The sequence below is a fragment of the Sinohyriopsis cumingii genome, chromosome 15, assembly GCF_028554795.1.
Source record: "Sinohyriopsis cumingii isolate HCF-2022 chromosome 15, ASM2855479v2, whole genome shotgun sequence".
NCBI classification, from domain to species: Eukaryota; Metazoa; Mollusca; class Bivalvia; order Unionida; family Unionidae; genus Sinohyriopsis; species Sinohyriopsis cumingii.
Window position 1 is genome coordinate 86,482,024 of NC_142975.1, and position 21,360 is coordinate 86,503,383.

A 21,360-nucleotide genomic window follows, 5' to 3' on the forward strand; every position below is an offset into this window, starting at 1 on the left:
TGTATTATATTCAGTTCAATTATATGACAGTATCTTGCAAATGAAAATCATTATTTGATTTGTCATTTTGCCAACAGGATATTGAAGACAAAGGTTATTTTTTATTGCAAAGAGGGGGGATAATAGAGAAATCCTACCTTCATTAAATATTCGTACATTCAGATATGCAAATGTATCCTCTAAAAACGATGGTTTTGATTGGTTGTACAATACATTCCTCAGAAACAATCCCATAAACCACCAATTCTACTTCCTGCTTCCGCTTGAACCAAAATTCGTGCGAACGCCTTTCAAATTTGAGCGATAACGATTAATAATTGCTGCATCTTAGTTACCATATTCTCGATTCATATATATTTAAAAATTGTTAGACATATATGTAATTATAATTAATCACGCTTTGATTTATTTTACAGTTTATCATAGTGCGCAAATTTAACAAACTAGTTTGTATAGACCATAGTCACGTTACCAACTGCCAGACCAATTTGAATTTTCGTTTCAGTCCTTTTAAGTTTTATCAGTTTGACTTTATTTTCTATTTGTTGTGAATATTGGCTGAATTTATTTGATATTGTACTTGCATTGCTAAGTTTTTTTGTTCATTTATATGTATTAGTGTTTAAATCTGATTACTACCTAAGTAAGAAGTTTGCATATTCACATACTAGTTAAGGTATTGGAACTGATAGCGTGAAGAATATACTAGAAAATATTTTATTAGTTATATTCATTTGATACGTTTTTACCCCAAGATAGTAGTTTGTTTTCTGAAGTGTTTATGATTAACTTCCATTTTATTACACTTGATCTGGTGTGAAAAGTATAATTTAGTGTTTATGTAATTTATATTTTCTTTTTAGAAAGACAGTTACTTCTTTTAAATAGTGGATATTCATTTCATATTCATTGTATATTTTGCATAGCTGCCGCATACTTGTCAGAATGTCGAGGAGCATTTTCGTTGAAGGTGATTCCGATTTGAAGCAACTCAGTTGTCTTCTGAATCTTCCCAACTTATTCCTGTTGACTATTCCTGGTGCGAAATTGGTTGGAGATGTCACCAATTTTAAATCCAAAGTGTTAGATGTTGTCCGAGCCCAAAAACCTGACCTGCTGATTCTTCACATAGGTTCGAATGATGTTGGAAAAGATGTTAGCATATTTACAAGGTATTTTTACTTGTAAATTTGACTTTGAAAACATTTATTATTTGTGCCCAATATTTGCAGCATAACTATTATAAATTTCTATTGTATATTTAATTTATTATATTGATCTTACAGAGTACAACTGGCTAGTGATGAATTCCAAATATTCTCTCTAATTATAATATGACCAGCATAATTTTCAATAACAAATTTACATGATTAGCATCCATATTGACTACTCGTCATACAGTCTAAGACATTGACCCTGATATTTATGTTTTGGGGTCAATGTTTTATTACCTAATTAATTGTGCTTGTGTAGCATGTTTTGATGTCACCTAGCATCATATTGAGAAGTCAGATTTCAGAAATATCTCAAACTTTATGCAGCCCGTATTGATGCTTTTCTACAAATGAAAGTCACAATGATTTAGCGAGATTGTTCTTACTCTGATGCCTTTTTTTTAATAAATTAAACTTCTCACACAATCATGTGGACCTGATTTCAAGTTATGTTGGCCTACATTTCATTTGCCTGAAATGTGATTTATGCCGGGAATGCCATAATCAGATTAAGTTGAAGTATGTTTCTTTAACAAAATGAACAAAAACATAAAAGTATTGAAGAAAGTGTTTCAGTAGCTTCATTTAATTCAAGATTCTTGTCACAATTTTAACTGATTTTGGTATTCTCAGCTTCCAACAATCTACATATATTAACTAATAATCCACCAAATGCCACAAATAAACAGCCTTAACATCAGGAGGAGGGTAACATTAATTAGGTAATACATATTGCACTTTATGACAATACAATTTTTACATTGCTACAACAAAAATGAAGTGTGTTGATTGTTCCGAAATCTTGCCATATGATGTCAAAATGGGATATTTATTTTTGCTTAGAGCTTGAGAGTTGAACAAAATAACCCTGGTAGCAGATGTTTTTAAATTTTTGTATCATTTTCTTTATATTTCCCAAATGGCAGCAGTTACTATGGTTGTGAATTTCTGAAATTTTCACAGTTTTATTAGTCATGTTTTGTTTGCATTTAGTTAATTCTTTTTGTGCACTTCTTGCTTTCAGTTGTTACAGAGACTTTATTCGTCAGCTGCTGGAAATGAATCCCACGATGCTGGTCACTGTTTGTGGAATTCTGCCTCGAACCACCAGTAACTTTAAATCTTTTCATTGGAACTCTACTGTTTTACCAGACTTACAAAGAGGATGTGCTGCACTAAATGATGTCATTATGAGCTTAAGCCGAGAATGTGATAAGTGCCATTTTATTGACTATAACCCATTGTTTGATCGAAGTATGCATTTGGCACGTGATGGACTCCATGTAAATATAAATGGTGCATATGTATTGAAAACAGTATTGGAGTCATTTGTTGTTAGTTTGGACATGGAGCAGGTAAACAGCGCTGAAAAATTGTTATCCTTGGACCTTGTCGATACCCGTATGTCTTATGCGGATGTAGTGAAGCAGTTTCCACCCAGAGATAAACTTAAGTCGATGGATTACAAGGATAAGGTGACTAACATAAATTATAGTTTTTGCATAAAATCTAAACTTGCTTTTAACATGAATAAGGTCACATATTCACATCAGTCTATATTTGGTAAATGATTTTGGTATTACAGCAATATGTCCATGTTAAATCATAATGTTCTGCCCCTATTTGTTTTTAGAAAATGTCAACTTCATGTTTGTCCTTTTTAAAATGACAGGTAAAATTATTAATGTGCTTATTATATACTTAAGAGTAATTGGACTGACCAAAGTACAGAATTTTTTGTTTACATATATTGTTAATGTTTTATAAATATTTCATTTAAGGAGAGCTGCAATTTTAGCAAAAAGCCATTTATTCCCAAATTCAGGAGGTATAAACGATACAGAGTACCTGTTTCAACACGAGTTAAAAAGGTATGAGCATTTTGTATTAGATAGAGATAAAGATAAATTGAAAAATGTATCATCTAAAGTAAGAAATTATACTAAAGTCTCCCCTGCCCCCCCCCCCCCGCATTGTTATCCCTATTTTCATGAGTCAGTTCGTCACATTTTCACATTATGGCCATAAATCTGTAAAGCTTGATATTTTTTCAATAAAATCTGGGTCAATTAATCGTCTTGACCCGGCCACAACGTCTTTTGAATAACTCCTGTCTTGAATTATATGTTGTATAATTTATTTATATTGTCCTAGTGGTGTCATATACCAGTTTCAACTACATGTTCCACTTCATGGTTTTGAGTCAAAGGTTAGGTTAGGCCTACGTCAGGCTTATCCAGGCTGCAACTTTTTAGCGATATCTGGGTTTTCACAAAGATTTCATAGAATTATTCATATGAAACGTGAATCATATGATCATGTGTCATATCTACACCCACCCATAAATTGTGAAAGTCATTGACACATCTATTGTTCATAGATCAAAACTCTTATACTCTAGCTTTATCTGTGCAGTAACTTTCTTTGCCATAACTATCTAATGCCTACTAGTTTTGAACTAATATTTTAGCGGAATTGTTTCAGTCGACCTGCTTTGTGTTGGGGGTGAAAGGTTGAATCAGATATACCACATGTACAGGCTGGAATTGTTATAAGAATTCTGATATTTCACATATACAGTGATGTTGGTTATATAAACTCACAGACAGAAAGCTTGGAATGTCCAGGTATGGTTCAAGGGTTGAAATAGACATAATGTAGCTTTTGTCTTGTCTCAGAGTTTGAAAGTCTTGTTAAATTTTAAAAATAGTTTGAGGAATTGTTCATATGAATCCGATGCTGTCAAGTCCACTCACACTCCAAAAAATGAATGTCAGTTTCTCATAGTTGGTTCCAGTTATGTGACTTTCAGCCTTAACCATCTCACAGTGTGTTAAAATGGCATTAAACATCAGTTCCATCACCATCACATCATTGCCTTTTTGAACATCAAAAAAGTGGGTGTGGGAAGAGACATTTTTATTTCTTATTAAATCTGAAAGATTTTATAAATAAATTTCATGATTATTGTTAGTCTATTTTCCAAAATGTACATAGCTCGCTTGTTTCATAAGTTAGGTTTCACAGCTCAGGCAGATATATCATTCACAAGAAAAAGATATCAATTTTCTCATCCTGACATGCATCACTTTTATCTCTGCTTTATATTTATTTTAATTTCAATAAAAATGAAACTCTTTTCAGTCTCATAGAACTAGAGTTTGTTCTCAGAAAAGGTTTGTTTTTCTCATGTTTTTATTATGTTGATTCCCTTTTTGATATTTCATTTCTGTTCATTTTTTACATTTACAACTAAAATGATTAAAGGTGGATAAATTGTAAGCCAATTGTCAGGTTATATTATATCATTAATCATGTTGGAAAAGCAGAAATATTTCACATTTAAATACAGATTTCTTATTTACATAACAAGTTTTATTCTTAAAATCCTATGATTCAATAAGTACCATCATTATTCTAGTTGAGTTATAAGACCAGAAATTTACCTCTGATGTTGCATCTCATTTGTATTGCAATCACATTTCAGTAAATGCATATTAGCCCACTGTCATGATAATGTGTGACACAATATGTCTTTGGCATGGTTTTGACATCACTATATACCATAGATGCACAAGCCCTTGCCAGTGGGCCTAATCTGGCGTGTGAACAGTAATAATATTAAAGAAATTTGTTTTCAGCCCTCGATTGGTCTTAGAAAATGCAATCTGGTCTTTGGCCAAAACCGGTTTTACACACTGGCTATAGACTGTGACAAGGAAACCTTATAGTTATGTAACTGATAAATTGTTAACGCTTCATTAAAAATCCAATAAAACTAATTAAAATCTTTCTCAGATGACTCCAGTTGTTCTTTATCAGTTACTATACAAATGATGACATAAATCATGCCACCTTATAAAGTTAATGCGATCTCTGAATGTGGATGTTAATTTACAGTACAATTATCTTTGTCACAATGTGCATGTTAATTTACCATTAAATTATCCTTTCATCAGCACATAATGAAATCATGCAGTGTGGCATATCTTTATTTACAGTACAAAAGCTCAGTATGTTCACTACCTTCTATATTGTTATTTTTTATAAAATTACTAGTTATTATTCAGTCATAACAAAATGTGTTCATTATGGACCAGACTGGTTTCTTTTTTCTTTCAATTCATTTTAATAATGCACATACTTCAGAAATGAAATTTGTTATATTGTTACTACTAACAATATTTGTTTTAATTTTTAAAAAAATTCCCCTGGCCTGGAGAAGTATAAAACCACTAAAAAGAATATATACAACACTCATGCAATGAGAATTTTCAATTTCTTTAAAAGGTATTAAAATCGTATTGGGGTTCCTGTGGGTATTTATGACAGCCAGTGTGTTTCAAAATTAGTGATTAGTTAACTTTTCAATTATTGTTATAATTTATAACCTAAATGCATTTGTTTTTACTTCATTTGTACATTAAATATTCAAACAATGTTGTTTACTGCTTTAATAATTGTTTTATATTTTGCCATACATTTATATGAAACATAAAAATTACAATATTTGGCATTCTAAGAAATAGAGGATTGGTACTGTACATTTAATCAATTATGTAAGGCCATGCCTGCTATAGTTTCCAATTATAGAGATTATGATCAATCCTGCAGCTTAGTTAAAAAATATGTTAACCTATTCTGCATGTCTATTTATAGATGATAATACTGAATCTGTTCACTTATACAAGAGCAAAATTTTCACACTGATTATATATTTGATTCAAGTTTATTCAATGTGCATGTGTTCATTAATACATACATTATGGGTGTGTCGATTGGAACCTGTGTAAAAGCAGCTTCAGTTTACATACTTTGTTATAGTTGTTAGTATTTAATATTGTTATTTTTCTTGTCTTTCTTTTCCCTTTTTCCAAGTGATATTTTTTTACTTGAGCAGGAAAATAATCATCAGTTATGCTATTGTTTGATGATAGTAATTTACTGATATCTGTACAGCTGCGTTGCTACATTATGATTAATAAATCATCTGAGAATTGTTAACTGGTAGTGCTTGTGTACTGAACATATATACCATCATAGATTAAGAATGGCCTATTCATTTCTTTTTGTGGAAAACTGACATTGCCAGCAATATGAATCTATCTTAACTTTTTATATAAACTGCATATTTGCTAAATGGTAATAATAATTGAAATTACATTTTTATGCATCTTTATTTCATAATAATATTTTATATTAGAGTGAATATTCTTCATCAGATTCCACCCCTTACAGCCAATGTGTGTAGCCATCATTATAATATTGTTCGCATATTCTTATTTTTCGTTAAAAAAATTCTCTTGAAAGACACGTACGTATTTTTACATTTATGATTCGAGTGACGCATTTGCCAGGTCTTTTATTTAACTGTATCAGGTGTCCTTTTTTATGTGTCAAGAGTTATTCCTGATACTTTGATAAGTTTGTTTCAATTAATTTTTTTCTCAGGAAAATAACTATTGAAATGTTTTTGATGATATATACTTTTTATGCAGATTAGAGCAGCATGAGATAATAGTGCATGTCAGTGAGGATGTTGCTGTAATATTGCCACCAACAGCTATTCATAACATATACAAGGTAATTGTTTAGTATTAAGGTATAAATGTTAATTATCAAAGTATAAATGTTTCAGTCTGAAAGTTTAAAAAAAAAGTTATTGAATAAAAGACCGGTGCTGTTTGCGGTATTATAGTTTGTTATAGAAACTACAGTGAAAGTAATGACTTTGGAAATTTCCTTTTTTTAAAAATATATGATAATATAATTAACAAGGTATTTATTTATAAATTTCAGAGCAAATGATGATATAGGCACCTTTGCATATGACTGTGTTAATGACAACATTTGTTGTTATCAAATTTGCTTGATTTTGTGCCATCATATAAAGTTTAACTTTTTAAGGATCGACATATTCATGCTGCCTGTACACACCAGAAACCAAAAGTGAAAAGATTCATCCAGAAAATCATCCCTGCAAAGGTAAGTAGAAAATACTATACAATTGTTTTTTTTCTTATTTTATCATTCTAAATACTGTTTTGTGGCTAATGTTTTCACATTTGACCAGTAAAGAAGAAATCTGATCTTGAGATTTTTTATATATATTTTTGAATCACTGTTCTTTAATAATAATGAATACTAAGCTATTAAAAAGTGCAGCATTGTTAACATTTAAGTGCTTTTCTATTTTCCTAAAACACTATTACTGTTGAAATATTTTTATTTTTTTAGGTATTCTGCTGTCCTGAGTGCCGTGTGAAATGCACTAAGGAAGACTTTCTTTTGAACCATTACTTGAGCAGACATGTTCCTCATAGAAAGAAAATGGAGGAGATCATGTGTATGTTTCTTGAAGTAGTTATTGCCAAATTATTATTAAATTTTCAAAAAATTAACCCAGTTAATTTGCTTATTCTTGATGAAATAGATGCATTACAATTATATTGTGTTATATATTTGGTGCTTTTGACCTGTAAATTCGGTGATATGAAGTTGATTGTTTTTCATTTTCCAGCATAGATACACAAATATTGTTTTATTCCTTAATTATTACTTAGCTTTTTGTTTCCTCTTTGTAAGCCTTTTCTTTAATCGAATCTAAAACATTTATTCCTTTCCAGATAAGGATGCTTCATTCAAACCAAACCATATGAAGGTATGATATATATTAGTTTCTGCTTAAATACAATTCAGAACTTAATAATTTTAATTATGTTTACCAAAATTATATTTTGGCTTCTTGTGTTAAGGCAGCCATCACTTGTTTTGAATGAGGACAACTTATACTACTTCGTTTGTTTAGTTTGTTCCAGAAATACTTACATAACTAATTCATGGTGTACATTTTTTAATTAATGCATATGATTCATGATTGGGTATTTGCGCGCACACACACACACACATAGTTACTTCAACATGACAGATAAAGTTGACTTAAATAAAATTATTTCTGAAACCTTAATACAGTCCATGTTATATTTTAATGTTCCTATAATAATATCTTGAAAAGATATCAATTTTCTTTTTGATGATAATAATTCATGCATAAATTAAAATTTATCTTCCAACAGAATCAGGGTACAATTTTCATCTTTGTTGATATCTGTGTATGTATAGCTATTTAATACTTCTAGTGTCCTATTTATAAAATGCTCAACAACCCTCAATCATTGGCTTTATAATGAATTTACCCTTTTACAGGATGAGATATATACTTGTAAAGCATCCAGTCACATAAGTTCCATAACTGATAGTGATTTTATTGCATTGGATGTTCCTGAAATGCAGTTATTTGGTAAATATACATTTCAGTATTACAGTTATGTATCTGGTCTGTTTACTATTTTCATCTCTCTCACTTTCTGTGTGTGTCTATATATATATATATATATATATATATATATATATATATATATATATATATATATATATATATATATGTATATATAGTGCCATCCTAATGTGCCGTTTTATTAAGACTGAGGTATAGAATGTGTAAAGTGGAACTTTAATATGACTTAATCGTTTTCCCTTTATTTAATTTGAACATTATTTTGTGTCTTTCACAATAAATGATTCAACATTTATTTGTCAATAAGGCATGAATAATTTCCTTTCAGACACGATACTCAGCTTTGTGGATTTAATGCCATATATCATCCGTGATAGTCATTTTTTATCAGAAAGAAAACCAGGGTATTACGATATAATATTTACTCTGGCTCAAGACGCTGATGCCTTTAGTAATATCATTAAGCAAATTATCAGATCTTTCTTATGCTGTTTCTCGCCATTGTATAAGCACATACCTTGCATACTCATGCAAAATTCCTGTCAACAAAGTGATGCCATGCCACATTTAACATCACCTTGAATACAGTTGTTACATATTGTTGATGGATGTTTCGTTCATTTATTATTAAATTTATCATCTTTATCAATATATAGGCATGAAATGTGAACAAAGAGACAAAAGAGATCAAACAGTGCTGTCAAACTGTTTGTCATTTGTAAAGAAAATTGCTGCATTTTATTGGAAGAACTTTGCAAAAATGAAACTGATCCTTTCTGGTGATGTTGAAGAAAATCCTGGACCTCCAGTGGTAATTATTTCTATATTGTCATCTATACCTTTGTGTGAAAGCTTGCCAGAGCTTCTTATGGGTTGGTTGTTTTTCCTGGGGTTTTCCCTGGTTTTTCCTCAACCAATTAATACGGGCTCCCATGTATAGCCTATCGTGTGCTAAAAAATGGTGTTAAACCCCACAACAACAACAACAACATACCTTTTGGGTACACACATTTTATTTTTTTCTCCCTTCTGTTCACAATATATATATTAAAAATTATCATACGAGGAATTGATATGTATTTCACTAAAACAGAATATGTATCAATGAGAAATAAGTTCTAGGAAATTCCTGATCGGCAAATATAACTAGCAGTAGTGTGTACAGTCAGAACTGTGAAAGTTTCTATGCAGTGTGAGTGATCATAATAAACCAAATTTAACTCATTCGGCCCCATAGGTTTTTGTCTTTTTTGCCTGAAATGTGCGTTGGAAGGACATTTGGGGTACTATTTTTGAATACATCGTAATACAGCTGTTTTAAACAAATTATCCATGAGAATAATGACTAGTTGTATTAGAAACATCAATTTCTGCTTCAGGGCTTTGAAGTAGGGTACAGCCTCATCACGCCTACAGACAGGATCGGGGCTGAATTGGTTAACTGCCAGTGTTTCCTTAATATACAAGATTAGCATTTTAAACTTATTTGTTTTCATGGTCATCTTTTTCTCTTTTTTTATACTTTAAAAAGTAGGAAAATACTTTCAAAGAGGTTCAGTTTTGTTTAACACGTGAATTAGTTCTCATAGTTACAGTATTTTAGTTCCCCATATCATGCCCTATTCTACTAATCTCTCTCTAGATCGAATGTTCCTGGGAATCTTGCACAGAAACATTCCAAACAGAGCAGCTTTTAGGACAGCATGTAATAGGTCATATTCATCCTGGCATGTTATGTCAATGGAAAGACTGTGCTTTTACCAGTTACGATGGAAATGAGTTGGAAACACATGTATTAAAACACATTTATTTGGTATGTAATCTTACAGTTTTTGCATTTTTTTGTCTACATTGTAGAGTGTGACTCAGTTATTGTCATATATTTCTTTTTTCATTCATTCATGAATAATGTAGTCCTTAAAACATAATAATAGTGCACTGAAACTTTTGAAAATGTCAATCACATGCTACAGTCATCACAAATTGGTTACATCACAGACAAAATTAAATAAGTTGGGCTATGAAAATTATTTGGCCTAGAAAAATCTGCTGTGGCCAGTAACACTAGTTTGGTCCTTATGAAGACCTTAATCATAATTATAGTAACTTTGTAATGACAATATTAACTGCTTCATTATTACAATTGTGAAACTGGAAGAGGAACTTTCTTTCAAAACCAGCTACAGCATTAGTCATATATAAAAGACAATTATTTCTGATGACCTAACCATGTTTTTGGTTACTTGCTATGAATTTCTTCATCTTTAAGTTGTGAAAATCTGACTGTTGGTGAATGAGAGCCCAGTTCTTTATTCACTGTCATGTTTTTAAGGCCATCTTGATTATCATATGAGTTAATTCTTGGACAACATTTGAATGTTCAGAATATATTTTGTTTTCAGCTTCTTTATGTACTGTTCTCTGGAATATACATGATATTTAAGGTTTTGTTGTAATGAAAAAAATTACTTATTTTAAACATTTAAAAAAAAATATTTTATCACATTTGCAGGAACAGTTTTCTTTTCATTCCATTGAAGAATGGCAACAAGCTTTACCTCTTGGACAGTTATCAAAAATAACTAGTGATCTGCATTTATGTCCAGTGCCATTGGTGAGATATTACAATGATGGTCATTAGAAATGCGCCTTGAAATTAAAAAATGCATGTTTTTGGTTCACTGATAGTTCTATTTATCACATAGCTTTCATTATCATATCAGTTATCCATATTGTATGGTATAGTTAAACTTAGGATTTCTTAATTTTCTGTGATCTAGTTTTACCTTTATTATTTTGTAACATGAAATTTTGTGACAGTTTCTTAATATTCCAACTTTAATTATTTTTCAGTGGATATTTCATGATAAGTTTTATTTCATTTGCTGATTTGAAAGTAATTATTTACCTAAACTAATTTGTTCAGTTCCTATATTTTTTTCCTCTTACATATATAAAATATTGCTATATGCAGAATGAGCAGTTATATTGGAACTGATTAAGACAATATTCTACTCGAGGAATAGTTTAATTATAATGTAATACATTACTACTAATGCGTACCTTGATTATTTTTTATTTTTTTAGGTAATCAGCTCACCCTCTTTTCTCATTTAACTTTCAGTCTGTGTGTAATGTCTCTCATACATAACAATCTGCATAGTTTCCTAATAATTAAGCTCATTTGATAACATTTTGATGATAACAAAGATCTTTATAAAATAGTATTTATAGTGATATTCAAGATGTTTTATTTACAGTTAACTTTATTTTTTTGTCAACAGCAAAGCAAACTGCATCTCCTTTTACTGGATGAAGATTTCAGAATGCCACCAAAATACCCATACACTATTGAAGATCACAGCCAGTACTTATCTATGCTAAACAGTTCCAATGCTCGTGAATTTGAAAAGCAAACTGCAGAATATATTTGCAAGAGGCAGCTTCTAGGAGAAAAGTGGACAACAGATGACAGTATAGAAGTTAAAACTCCTGTGTCAAATTCTTTACAGCAGGAAGCCGCATTACATCCTACAGATATTAACAATAAAACTTTATCCAGGAAAAGAAAGTCAGATTTATCAGAAGTTAGCATTGCTAAAAATGTGTTTACAACCAATTTGGAAAAGTGCCATAAAGCCATTTACATAGAGCATGACATCATCAGTCAGTTGATAGAGTGCCATTTCATGGATTCGAAGAATAAGCAGCTTCAACAATTTGAGGATGCTGCTATAAATATAGCCACTTTTCCTAATTGTACTGAGGGAGTATTCGTATTTACTTTACTTAAAATTATAAATGACAGCAGTGAAGCACCATTTTATTATATGCGATATATTGAATCAGGATATTATCAAAATTTTATGGTGGAGAATTTTTCACATCTAATATGTGAGAAATTGACTATCTCAAAAGAATCACTTTTCTTGTGCAACATTGCCACTGATGAAGATAAAAAAAAGATAACACAGAGGAAAATGAAAGGTTCACATAAAAGTCATAGCAGACCAGATAAAGTATATAAATATAATTTAAGTAATTTGAAGGAAAGAAAACTACAACTTGCAGAGCATGCTGAAAATTTCACCAACTTGGAATTATGTGCCTGTTTTGTTCTTACCACTCGCAAAGGATTCACTGTTAAAATCGGCAAAGATGTATCGGATGCCTATTACATGTCCTGTGACAATGAAATGCTGAAGACTCCTGCTATTCGTGATATCATATGTCATTATCCAGAGATCAGAATTTTGGATCGTTATGAGAAATCTTCAGTAGACTTTCTAAAACGTTTTGCTTCTGTTGAGTCTCTATATGAACAAAGTATTATGCTATATTTATTATCAAATGACCATGGAATTGACATAATAAAATTTCTGTATCGCTTTTCTATCTGTTATAGTGCTAAATCATTAAGGAACAAGGCGCTTTATCTTTACAAGAACAAACAATTTGGTGAGTTATTCAAAGTCTACAGAGACCTTTGCCAGGAAAATGATCACAATAATAGTGCCAGTGAAAATATTGTGTATCATGCTGAACCTGCGCCAGTACGTAGGAAAATGTTCACACCACGTGGAAAGATTGTGACAGCAGAAATGGTATTGAAAACTGTTGACCTAAAGAATGAAAATGTAATGAAAGATATAAGTATCTATGATAATTTCAAGAAACAGCTACTTGAATATGGAGATTTAGTTATACAGGTTTTTGATGAGCACAAATTAATTGCTGTCATGAATGACTATGATGATGAAACGGGAGAATTCAAGAAGTCTGAGTATGTCGTGACGACAAGGGAGCAGTTTGAAAATGGAATGTTCTACACTTGTACATGTAAAATTTATCGCACACTTTTAGAATGTTTCAGTGATATAGAAGAAGAACAGTATGATGCCTTGGATATAAATGGTATAAAGTGCATGCATTGTCGAGTATTAAAAGAAGATATTTTTCCAAATATTGAAAGTGATGAAAATGCAGCAATTACAAACATACAAGCAGTGATACAGAGAAGTCTATCATTCAAAGATATGAAGGTAGTTGAGTTGTCATCTTGCCGACCAAATGCAAAGAAATTTTCAGTCTTGCATGATGATGAAATTTCATTTGTACATTTAACGTTCAGTGACCGTGTTCAGCGTTTTATACTTTCATGTACAAATGGTTTCTGCAGAAGTAGAAAGGGATTCAAAAGAAATGTAGATTTGCTCACTAAAGGAGGAAACCTATGTTGCCATTTGCTGGAACTAAAAAATGCGCCTCATTACTGGATGGAGTTTTCCAATTGTTTATTTAATGATACTGCAGATGATTTGCAAACTGAAGCCTTTACTGAAAGTATGGATGTTGAAATGAATATTGAAGACCAGTTTTCAACAGGAAATGACTCAAACTTTAATGTCAATGATGGACGTTGGTCCTTTCCTTGTGTAAGTACACATTCAGCACGAAAACAGCAAGATTCAAAATTGGCCAAGAACATAAGGGAAAGATACATTTGGATCACTTCAGACTTTAGCAATATCGAAAATGGTTGTGTAAAAGGACCTGACCTTGTGAATGAGATACCAGAGTTTTCATGTCAGTGCGGTGCTGGGTGGACTGATTTAGATCATTTAAATGGTAAAACTGTTTTTGATCGTACATTGACCATTTACACAAAAATTGCACCAGTGCATTGTAGAGTTTTAACACGAATATGTGTTAAAACTGAAGCACCATGTAAAATAAAATGGGATGAAGGGCAATCTCTGTGCATTCATGTTGCTACAAGAGACACTGCTGCAGGTGATGAGATTGGATGGGCATTTGTAAACCAGGTTTTGTGTTCTAAATTGACGTTTTCATCATTTTGTGACCTTAGAACTAAAGATTACCGTGAATCAAATCCAGATTTCCGCACATTCATGGATCATGTAGTATTTAGGAAATGGTGGTTCAGCTGGGCTTCAAATATGAAGATAGATTTCAGAAAACCCTGTCCAGTTTGTGGGTTTGCCCCAAATCAGCTTGCATGTGATGGAACGAAAGTTGGAGTTGGGTTTCGCAATGCTAACTTTGAGGAAATAAGCAAACCAGATGACCCTGATACCATCTTACCAACACTGCACAGAAGAATGACAAGATGTTTCCTTCCTGACAGGACAGGCATTGATAAAGATAGCTTAAAACAAGCCAGAGAACATTTGCATTACATAAGCAGTGTAATTTTAAAAGAAATACCACAGCAGGAGATTCTGCCACATGAAGAACAATTTAACAGAAATAATTTACTTTTGTCTTTGTTATGTGATTCAGTTAAGCCGGTTTTCAGACGATTTCTTGCACACATGTCAGAGGATGAAAATATTTTACCAGATAAAAATATTGCATTTGCTAATGTTGTTAAAATGTTGTCTACAACAGCTCCTATCATTAGCTTGATCCCTCATACGTATTTGGATTGCATTGTAGAACTTTTGGATCATATGACAGGAGAAAAGGTTAATAATGGTGGAGATCTTTTCTTCAATAGAAAAATGCAGGAAATGCGTGAATATTCACCTGAAATAAGAGATTTGATTGCAACATCAATGCTTGGCAACATTAATGAGAATGGTGAAGATTGTATACGCCAAGATGTAGTTGACTTCATTCGTTATTTAATAACACAAGTTAGTGAAATAAATGTAACTCCAGCTGAACCTGCATTGCCACAGTTTGGTACTTATAATCCTCCAAAGTTCGGGAGAGCATACTATTTTTCTGAGTCGGGAAAGAAATTGCGTTCAGTCAGAAAATTTTCTATTGACTGTGAAAGGAAAACAACATTGGCTTATGATGATCCACCTTTAGATCATGATCGCTGTGAAAAATATTTCTCTAAAACTCATATTTCCGCACCTGGTACTTCATCTTTATTTCTTTGGTTCTGTCCTAATCATGGACATTGTTATGGATTTCATATGACAAATGCCGAAGGACGTAAAGACCCATCAGCATCAATTTATTCCCACTTGGAAACTCCACCAAAGAATATATTTTATGACTTTGCATGTAATCTCCATGAGTATTGTTTAAACCGAGAAAGTGGCTTTTTTAGAGATGTTAGATTCTTCCATGACATTTTCCATGGATTTGCTCACAAATGTTCCTGTGCATATCGATCATCAAGACTGATTGGATTTGACTCTATAAATTCTTCAATATGTGAACAATTTAACAGTTTCATTCAGTGTATTAAATCATCAGCTCGTCAAATGACCCAAGAACATTTTTGCTTCTACTTACAATTTTTCATACATGAATGGAATGTAAGAAAAAGTGAAAGGTATCAAAAACAAATGACAGTTGCTTTAGCTGGAGTTTAGATGTATGTTATAGATCATTGGAACACCTTCATATTCTTAAATTTCTTTGCTGCATTTTACATTGTTTTGTTTGATACAATTTCTGGGTATATTATTGCAGTTGAGGGAGTAATTTTTACTCCAAAATTTAGATGTGAAACATATTTACAATATATAAAATGATCATAAACAGAGACAAATTTCATAAAGTAATGTAAAGATACTTTTTTCTATTAAAAAAATGACATTTGATATTATTGTTACACATGATAAGATGTCAGATTAAGTTGAAGGTTGAAAAAGCATCCGAAGATTCCAAATAGGTACTTTTGTTTATATTTCTAAGTTTTTAAAAGACTTATTTTCGTAACTACATTGAAATAAACTTATTACGGTTTCTACTGTACGTTATTAAGCAGTATTATAGTAAACACATTCCAGATTTTCCAAGCTCAGTTTTTTTCAGATTATTAAATATAAGGGTTTATTGTACATGAAAACAAGAATCACAACTTTTTGCTTTATTAAAAATCGTTGCCATCTTTTCCAGTAGCAGCATACCTTTATTCTTTCAATAGTTCACTGACATACTAACCATCATTGGTACTCTGCCATAAGAAATGTTTAAGTTTCCATTGGCTCATATATAGTTTGTCTTGTGCTTTCTTCTCTATATCCTGAGATATGTAAAGTTTCCCATTTTTCAATCAGTATCCAAAGATATGCTTCCCATGTGAGCCTGAAGTTAATTTGCATTAAACAAATCTCATTTACATGTTCTAGCCTCACAAAATATAGCTTCATTTTTTTCCTATGCCGCCATTCCAACTTTTCAACATCCTTTACCTGATCACAATTTCCAAAGCCTAGATCTTTTTAATATCTCCAGTCTTTGCCCACTGTTTCAGCTTCTTAGGGTTTTCACATTTGTTCTTTTGAAGATTTGTCCTTCATGCCTGCTTTTTTTCATCTATTTTTATTTTGTTTATAATCATTTTTTATTATACTCATCCATGATACTATAAATACAAGCTTTAGTACTATTCACTATTGCTGCTATATCTTTAATCAAATGTACTTGACAAATGTATCCATATTTTAACACCCACTTAGACATTTTTATTTGCTCCATTAAACAAAAAATTCTACATTTATCAATCAACATTAGCGATTCACTTCATCATTACCCGACCACTATCACTAATTTCTTTTGGTATGTTACACTTTAAACATTTGGATTGTAACTGACAAACTCTGATAAAATTATTTTACAATCCTTATGTTTCTCCAGTCATACTTTAAAGAATTATTGTTCATTTTACTACTGTATTAAAAATTATACACTTATATTTTGTGGTTAATTTCAAAAATGTTAACTGGCACAAATGTTGTGTGTATCAGTCAACAGAAAAATTAATAGAGAGCCGGAGATCGTTTTAGTTCTTTATTTCATAAATTTTGCTAGCTTTTCTTATTCAGATGCTACTAACATTTTAGTTTTTTTCACTGCTCAGCTCTTAAACTGCAGGTAAATGGCACAGTATTTGCCTTTTTTCCGTCCTTTCATAATGATGTAAATTCATTAATTTTTTCATTGCCCTCATACTTTTATATACATATATTACATTTGCAAGTTAACTCCTGCTTGATAGAATGACATGTTAATAACATGTTAGTGGTTTGCACTGCTCAGCTCCTTAAACTGAAGGTAGAAGACACGACACATTATTAGCTTTATTTCTAATGTTTTCATAATGTTATATAGTTAGCAATTCTTCCATTAACCCCATACCTTTTTTATAAATTACATTACATTTAATACAGGGGCCCCGAGTGGTCTAATTACAAGCAGTTTATTGTCTCCAGGTATTGTCCTGAAGGTCAACGGTCAAAAAGAAATGTATATTTATCAACATAACACTTACCAGAGAGCCATAACTATCGTCCGATCTTTGATGAACTTTTTTTTTTTTTTTTATTGTGTACTCTAATGCTAATGCTAGAGTGCCTGCAAGTTAACTCCTGCCGGACAGAACAACATGTTAATAACATGTTAGTGGTTTTCGCTGCTCAGCTCCTTAAACTGCGGGTAGACGGCACAGTATTAGCTTTACTTCTCATGTTTTCATAATGGTATATAGTTAGCAATTCTTCCATTAACCCAATAATTTTTTTAATAAATTACGTTACATTTAATACATAGGTCTTAATTTTGCTTCATTACGATATTATGTCAACTTGTGAAATTGACAAGAGCAGTTTAAATTTGACTGACATCATGATGAGTAAGTATATGATTTCCTCATTCTTTAAATATGAAACCAATAATGATAAAATGACCTTTTCTATGATTTTGATACAAACTTATATGTAAATAAGGTTTTAAATATTTTCCTCCTGCTGTTTTATTTTATTTTACTTTCTTTTTGTACACTAATATTAGGATTACTGTCAGATCTTTGTTTGGGGGCCCCAAGTGGTCTGAAGCGCCATCAGTGTTACGGATCACTGTCATCTCACCTCTGTCTGCGTGGGCTCGAGTTGCTGGTTTGGCCTATGTTGGCATGTGAGAAAGCTTGCTAGTAGCTTCTCGTGGGTCGGTGTTTCTTTCCTGGGTTTCCCCGGGTTCTTCCTCCACCATTAATACTGGCCGCCATGTATAGCCTATCTTGTGCTGAAAAATGGCGTTAAACCCTCCAACAACACCAACAACACCAAGATCTTTGTTTTATTTACATTAAATCTTCACTTATTTTGAGAGTCATGGTCTAAACTGCGAATATTCTTCGTTCCTTCAATGTTAAACAAATTTGTATGTTATGTTAATATTCAAGAGTAGAATAAAAATGGCCTAAGTTTTGACTTTTTCGGTGCAACAGATGCACAATTCAAATATTCATTATTTTAACAAAATGTATTATCTGTAATAGTGCTAATATCTTCCTTATGTTTATAGTAGCCAATGTTTTCAATCGCGTTTATAATACATTATCCCTATTTAAGAGTAGAACATTATTTCCACTTCTTACTGATAATAGCTTCACATTTGTTTGCCCATTTGATAATTTAATTTTGTTTAAATTTATTTTCTTAGTATTATTCACCTTATCCAGGTAGTAATGGGTCAGGAATCCATTACACCGACTGCCTCATTGTTCTTTATAATTGCACATTACTGTAAGTGTAATAATGGTTAACACTAGTACATAGTATTAGATTGTAATTGTAAATTGATTGCACAATTGATTATTGTTTGGGGAGATAGACAGAGATAGATAAATAATTTATTGTAATATTTTTTTAATAATTATTTTTTTTTTTTGCACTCCAATGCTAATGCTAGAGCGCCTGCAAGTTAACTCCTGCCAGACAGAACAACATGTTAGTAACATGTTAGTGGTTTTCACTGCTCAGCTCCTTAAACTGCGGGTAGACGGCACAGTATTAGATTTACTTCTCATGTTTTCATAACGGTATATAGTTAGCAATTCTTCCATTAACCCAATACTTTTTTAAATAAATTACGTTACATGTAATACATAGGTCTTAATTTTGCTTCATTGTGATATTATGTCAACTTGTGAAATTGACAAGAGCAGTTTAAATTTGACTGACATCATGATGAGTAAGTATAGGATTTCCTCATTCTTTAAATATGAAACCAATAATGATAAAATGACCTTTTCTATGAATTTGATACGAACTTATATGTAAATAATGTTTTAAATATTTTCCTCCTGCTGTTTTAATTTATTTTACTTTCTTTTTATACACTAATATTAAGATTACTGTCAGATCTTTGTCTTACTTAAATAAATCTTCACATATTTTGATAGTCATGATCTATACTGCGAATATTCTTCATTCCTTCAATATTAAACAAGTTTTTATGTTAATATTCAAGAGTAGAATAATGGTCTAAGTTTTGACTTTTGAATATTATTATTAATGTGGTTTGGATGTATGTAATAGTTACAACACATTATTTTTTCAAATACAGTTTTATGAACAAGATTAATAATATTTATTTTGAAGAAATATCTACTTAAAAATTGCAAGCAGTTTATTGTCTCCAAGTATTGTCTTGAAGGTTAACGGTCACAAAGAAATGTATATTTATCCACATAACAGTCACCAGAGTCATAAATCTTGTCCGATCTTTAATGTACTACTTTTTTAAATTTATTTATTTATTTATTTATTTTTTTTTTTGTTTCACTCTAGTGCTAATGCTAGAGTGCCTGCAAGTTAACTCCTGCCTGACAGAACGACATGTTAATAACATGTTAGTGGTTTTCACTGCTCAGCTCCTTAAACTGCGGGTAGACGGCACAGTATTAGCTTTACTTCCCATCTTTTCCTAATGGTATATTGTAAGTAATTCTTTCGTTAACCCAATACTTTTATATATTTCATTCCATTCAATACATGGGTCTTAATTTTTCTTCATTATGATGTGATATCTACTGCTGAAATTGACTGGCGCTATTACCCCTTAGGATAATGACCAACTGATGTTTATGTTTTACATCATCAGTTGTCATATATTTTATTGGGTTTTAGTGAAATGCATCAGACATCTTCATTTATTTTAACTTTTTAAATAATGTTATTTCAAGATTTTCATATAAAATCTTATATTGCTGTATCTGTTGTTATTAAATTTTGTTTTCTTCTTCAAAATACTTTTGTATTATTATTGTGGCTGTCAATAAATAAAATAAAGTTTCCAAAATAACATTTCAATTTTTTTATCTCTCTTACTCGCTCTCTCGATCGCTGTCATTTGCACTCTCTCTCTCTCTCTCTCTCTCTCTCTCTCTCCTTCCTAACTACCGGTATATTCTGAGAGACTGTGTGCTGTGTCCTGTTCATTCTAAGCCAACTTGGATATGCGAGAAAGCTTGCCGGTAGGTTCTCGTGGGTCGGTGATTCTTTACGGTGATATCCCGGCTTTTTCCTCCACCATTAAGGGGGCCCCGAGTGGCCGAGTGGTCTAAAGCGCTCTTCGTTACGGATCACTGCCATCTCACCTCTGTCTGCGGCGGTTCGAGTCTAAGATTCAGCCAATGTGGGCATGTGAGAAAGCTTGCCAGTAGCTTCTCGTGGGTCGGTGGTTCTTTCCGGGGCTTTCCGGGTTCTTCCTCCACCATTAATACTGGCCGCCATGTATAGCCTATCGTGTGCTGAAAAATGGCGTTAAACCCCACAACAACAACAACATCCTCCACCATTAATACTGGCCGCCATGTATAGCCTATATTGTGCTGAAAAATGGCGTTAAATCCTATAACAATGAAAACAACAACAACAACTCTCTCTCTCTCTCTCTCTCTCTCTCTCCTTCCTAACTATATTCTAAGAGACTGCGTGCTGTGTCCTGTTCATTCTAAGCCAACGTTGATATGCGAGAAAGCTTGCCGGTAGGTTCTCGTGGGTCGGTGGTTAACCCCCAATTCCCTACATGCGTACGTGCTAAATGGACGGCCCCTAAGTAGTTATTGACATTGGTTCA

General features: G+C 31.9%; 1 protein-coding gene across 1 annotated transcript; it reads left to right on the forward strand.

Moving 5' to 3' along the window:
* The first annotated feature begins 945 nt into the window (after positions 1 to 945).
* LOC149782247 (uncharacterized) lies at positions 946 to 20,341 on the forward strand. Its single transcript, XM_089935098.1, has 11 exons — positions 946 to 1,172; positions 2,996 to 3,085; positions 6,713 to 6,797; positions 7,122 to 7,199; positions 7,452 to 7,560; positions 7,841 to 7,875; positions 8,421 to 8,514; positions 9,168 to 9,322; positions 10,154 to 10,324; positions 11,024 to 11,125; positions 11,796 to 20,341. Exons 1-11 carry the CDS (start codon positions 946 to 948, stop codon positions 15,864 to 15,866), a joined length of 5,217 nt encoding a protein of 1,738 aa, XP_089791224.1. The 3' UTR covers positions 15,867 to 20,341.
* Positions 20,342 to 21,360: the final 1,019 nt, after the last annotated feature.